Source organism: Solanum stenotomum, chromosome 1, assembly GCF_019186545.1.
Source record: "Solanum stenotomum isolate F172 chromosome 1, ASM1918654v1, whole genome shotgun sequence".
NCBI lineage: Eukaryota > Viridiplantae > Streptophyta > Magnoliopsida > Solanales > Solanaceae > Solanum > Solanum stenotomum.
The window spans coordinates 100,552,525-100,557,997 of record NC_064282.1 but is presented as its reverse complement, the minus strand read 5'-3'; the positions used below and the strand labels follow the sequence as shown (position 1 = coordinate 100,557,997).

The window sequence follows — 5,473 nt, the reverse complement described above, 5'->3', positions numbered from 1 at the left end:
CTCATTATTCTGTTTCCCATTAGAAATTTATGACTTTAAATAGGAATAAATAAATAAATATTTGGTCATTTGACCCCTCAAAAAGAGGGGATAGAAGACAATATGTCTTTTCAAATGGATTTTCTCTTCAAGAAGCATTAACCAATAGGAAAAAAATGAAGCCAACAAACAACAACAACAACGGCATATTCAGTGTAGTCTTATACTTGAAGTGATAGAACATATGCAAACCTTACATCTATCTTTGTAGTTTGTAGGGCAGAAAGACAATTTCTGATAGACCAATGAATAGACCCCCCACCCCTTCTTCCTAGCTTTGGTAGAAATCTCAGACCGGTTTCAGCTGGCAGTTGAACACGAGAGTTTTCTTATTAATCATAAATTAATTAGTTTTACAATTGTTGTCAAACTTAAGATGTCTATTTTTCTTTATTCCACTAGAAAGCGATAATGTGAGCAAATTCACACACAAGGACGTCACTTTATATTACTTCTTTCGTTTCACAAAGAATGACCTCCTTTCCTTTTTAGTCAGTTTAAAAAAGAATGACATCTTTCTTTTTTTGGTAACATTTTAATTTCAGCTTTCCACGTGACATGTTTAAGGCTACAAAATTAAAGGACAATTTTATATATTTGACATAACTTTAATTTAGGGTCATAGATTCAAAAGTCTTCTTTATTTTCTTAAACTTCGTGTCAAGTCAAACTAGATCATTCTTTGTAAAACGGAGGGAGTAATACCTTATGAAGTTGTATAAATGGTCAGAATACCCTTAAACTATACGAAATAACACGATTTTACCCTCCGTTAAATGTTGGGAGCAAACGTGTCCCCGTGACTAGATTAGCTTGAATATGCCCTTATCCACTAGTGGGGCGTTACTAATAAAGTATTTTTCAAATGATTTAACAAAACACAAGATGCTATTCTCACAAAACACTTATGATAAAGAATTATTTTTTAAAAAAGCTCATTTTGAAAGCTTGATCAAACATACTCTTTGGCAAATATGGACCAATTTAGTAATGGCGGAAAACACGGTTAACCCCAACTTTTAACGCAAGGCAAAGTCACTTCGTTTCGCATAGTTTAGTGACAATTTTTTTTTATCCTTTTAACATACAAAATTGGAGTAGCCTTCAAGATCCTAAAACTACATTACTTAAACAAGTCTTTGGTTGTGGAAATAACAACAACAAACCCAATGTAATCTCACACGTGTGGCGTTTGAAGAAGGCGTTTGAAGAAGGTAGAGTGTACGCAGACCTTATCCCTACCTTTGAAAAGGAAAAAAGACAATTTCTGAAAGATTCTCGATTGAACAAACAATGAAACATAGCCAACATACAAAAATTAAAGAGAAGAAACCACCATAGAATTGAAAAGTGCAAGAAGGAATAAACTGATGTTCATCTATTATTAGGTAAGATAAAGTAACATCCAAAATTCACAATGTTATTTGTACATGTTTGAGAAGAAACATAGTATATATTCTTCAATTCCAGGAAGATACAAATAGGGATAAGATACAACCATTTACACCAGAATACACTGCTATATGTGCAGGACATCCGCTGAAAATATAAGTTATCGACAACAAGTTTTCCTCTAAAACACATGAACATCAGGTGGTGTGTTTATGTTGTCGAGCCAAGTAACTAACTGCTGCGAAGAAGGCCTTATTTTAGGAGATTCATGCAAACAAAGGCAAGCAATTTCAAGGACCAATAACATTTCCTTCGCGTGCTGCTTGTCATATATCAGAGGATCAAAGACTTCAGTTTCCCTCTTCTGTTTCTTCATTTGGATCACCCAAGAGATTAAATCTCTGCTTGCTCTAGGCTTGCACGGATCCATCGGTCTTTTGCATGTTAGAAGCTCCAAAAGAACCACACCAAAGCTATACACGTCCCCTTTATAGGTAGCAACGGAAGCTTGACCATATTCAGGAGGTATATAGCCTAATGTTCCGACAACATCAGTGGTCACATGAGTGTCGTAGGGCCGAATAATCCTTGCAAGACCAAAATCAGCTAAGTGAGCTTCAAAATTTTCGTCAAGAAGAATGTTACTAGACTTTATATCTCGGTGCAAGATATGAGGATCGCACGCTAGGTGCAAGTATGCAAGTCCTCTTGCAGCCCCTTGAGCAATCTGAAGCCTCAGATCCCAGTCCAATAAAGCAGGTCCGTCAACTTTCTCGTGCAGCCAATAATCCAAGCTTCCATTCTCCATGTAGGAATAAATTAGAAGCCGGTCAGTTCTGTACTTGCAATATCCTTGGAGATGAACAAGATTTGGATGCTGAGCTCTTGAAAGCGATTCAACTTCAGCTTGGAATTCTCGTTCCATCTGCCCGTAGTCACCTGAAAGCCGCTTGATGGCAACTTTCCTACCATCACGAAGAATGGCCTTGTAGACCAAGCCGAAGCCCCCACATCCAACAATATTTGACTGATCAAAGTTGTCTGTACATTTCAAAAGGTCATCAAGACACATCTCTTTAGTATTCTCCTTGTTATGGAAAAATATCACCAGACTTGAGCCTAAGTCCTCCAGTTCCCTGTTAGAAGCATCCAACTCCTTTTCCTGATCAACTACTTTTCGACTGCTTGCCCGTATAACAATCAAGTACATGAGAGCAAGAAGAAAAATTGTTCCAAGACCAATACCAATACCCATGCCAATGACAGTTCCTTTGCGCCTCTTTCCTTTGACCAAGTCACGAGGAACTTGGCTGCCATTTTGACAGGGGGTACCATGTTCACCGCAGAGTCCTTGGTTTCCCTCGAAACTTGATGTTGGAAATGTTGGGAACTGACCTCCAGTAGGAATTTCCCCTGAGAGCTTGTTATAAGCAACACTGAACTTTGACATAAAGCTGCATTGGACTAAAGAGGAGGGTATGTTGCCAATCAGATTGTTGTGGGAGAGATCCAAATTCTCTACGCTCGCCATACCAGACAGGCTACTTGGTATTGTCCCAGATAAGTTGTTGCTTTTTAGATCCAAAACATGTAACCTTTTCAGATTCCCAAATTCCGGCAAAATTGCTCCAGTGAGAAAGTTGTTACCTAGTTCCAGTGTTGGAGGGAAGCTAAAAATCTGATTATACTGCAACCCTCTAACACTTACATTTCTTTTCAAGAAAAAGGGAAAGTCTGGTGATGGCTCATTCATTGAGACAGGGCCATAGATTAGGCTCTTCAATCCAGTAATTTCTTTTGGAATCTCCCCGGTAAACGAGTTGTTGGAAAAATCCAGATAGAATAGAAACTGGAAATCTCCAATCCAAGGTGGAAGTGTTCCCGTCAAACGGTTCCACGACAAGTCCAACAGTTGCAGTTTTGAGCTATTTCTCAACCACTGAGGAACAACTCCAGTGAGTCTGCAATTGGCAATAATGAGAGCTTTCAGCTCACTAAACTGCAGGCTAGGATCAGTAGGCAAAACCTCATCCCGAAAATTCAGAGTAAGGACCAACGTAGACAAGTTCTTGCAATGCTGTAAAATTCTGAGAGCAGCATCAATATTATGCATACTGTTGTTCGAGACTGAAAGGGATGAAAGACTATGAAAATTCTTGAAACTTTCTGGCAGTTGTCCAGTGAAAGAGTTTCTAGCCAGATTGATAGTTTGCAACCTTTGACAGTTAGGAAGATAATCAGGAACTAACCCACGGAACCCGTTTGTAGCCAGATCAAGCGAAACAAGACTAACCATTGCTGAACAATTAAGCTCTATGATACCCCCTAAAGAATTATTTCTCAAACTAAGAGAACTAACAGTCCCAGAATTTGCCAATGAAGTTGGTATATTACCAAAGAACCTATTTGAATGAGCTGACAAATATGTTAAATTCCCTAATCTATCAAACACATCTGGAATGTTCCCTGAAAATCCATTTGAACAAATATCCAAATGAACCAAACTAGACAGATTACCAATCTGACTGCTAAGCTGTCCCGAGATTCGATTCTCTTGTAGAGACAATACAATCAATCTTGGTAGCTTAAACAGTTCATCAGGCAAACTACCAGAAAGAAGGTTAGAGCCTAGGCAAAAAAGCTCTAATGAACCACAATTCCCAATTCCTACTGGAAGACTACCATTAAAATAATTAACCCCCATCTTAATAACAGAAACTCTAGTTGAATTTTCACAGATACCCATAGGAACTGGTCCTTCAAAGGAATTATCAGATATATTGAAAACATGAAGCAAAGGCAAGTTCATGCTACTAGGAAACAATCCAAAGAAATCATTATTGCTCAAGTCCAATACTTCCAATTTAGACAAATGCAACAGTGTAAAAGGAACAGGTCCTTTGAGGAAATTATGAGACAGATTAAGGGTTCTTAGCTCATCCAAATTACCTAAAGATTCAGAAAGTTTCCCATTTAACCTTCTTTTCCCAAGCTCCAACTTCACCACCCTCCCAGAATCACAAGTAACACCTACCAAATTACAACAATTTGTAGAATTCCCCAAATCCCAGAAATCAAGAACTGTCTCTAAACTCTTCACAAAACCCTCCAGAGCTTTAAAATCTTTTGGATTACATATCAAGTTCTGGGGATTTTGAGATTGAGCTTGTAAGCAAATCCCAAGAAACAAAAAGATCACACAAAGTTGCAACACACCCATCTTCTTAAAACTCAAAAAGAACACAAAAAAAGGGAAAAAAAAAGACTTTTCACATGTATGATGTAACTACACAATTTTTTACATCAAGATTGTTCATTTCTATCTGTATCAAGCTTCAAAATCAAAGAAAACATCACAAAAGTACAAATGGACAAGAAACAAGAAAAGGGTACTTGACAAAAGTGATGAATGAATGGAAAAACAAGAAAAAAATCAAACCTTTGAACCACAAGGAAGAGAAAAAAAAAATGGAAGCTTGAGGTAGAGAAACAAAAAGGGTATTTTCTTGTTTTGTTTGTTTTTGCTCTGTTTTGAGTTCAAAACTCAACTCTCTTCTTTGATGGTCCAAATAGGGCTGCTGTGTTCTTTGCTATTCCATTATATCCCAATTGGAGACTTTACACATTCACAAAGAGAGAGAGAGAGGGAGAAGTGCAATTATTTTTAACAATAGGAGTTTCCTATATTTATTAGAAGTACTCGGGACCGGAAACAATTTCTCTACCTCTAACAAATCGTGATAAGATCTACGTATACTCTATTATCTCGATTTCATTTTGTGAGATTTTGTTGAACTTCTTGTTGTATTAGTAGTGTTCATTCGGTTCATTTTAGTTATCTTGCTTATTAAAAATAGTCAACTTAAAAAATTTAGTACTTCGGTTGGTTGATTATTCAAACTTCAATTTTGTTGGTGAGGGTTCGATCTTTCGTCTTGTAACCTCTCCCTCATTTTTCCTTTCTCATATCCCCAATTTTTGGAAAAAAAATCAAAATATATTAAATATTTCTTTGTCTATTTTTATCTGTTTACGATACTGA

General features: G+C 37.1%; 1 protein-coding gene across 1 annotated transcript; it reads right to left on the bottom strand.

Annotated features, from left to right (window-relative positions):
- Window positions 1-1,425: 1,425 nt before the first annotated feature.
- LOC125866209 (phytosulfokine receptor 1) lies at window positions 1,426-5,084 on the bottom strand. The gene has a single exon (XM_049546527.1). The coding sequence runs from the start codon at window positions 4,649-4,651 to the stop codon at window positions 1,613-1,615; it is 3,039 nt and encodes a 1,012-aa protein (XP_049402484.1). The 5' UTR covers window positions 4,652-5,084; the 3' UTR covers window positions 1,426-1,612.
- Between the last annotated feature and the right edge of the window lie 389 nt (window positions 5,085-5,473).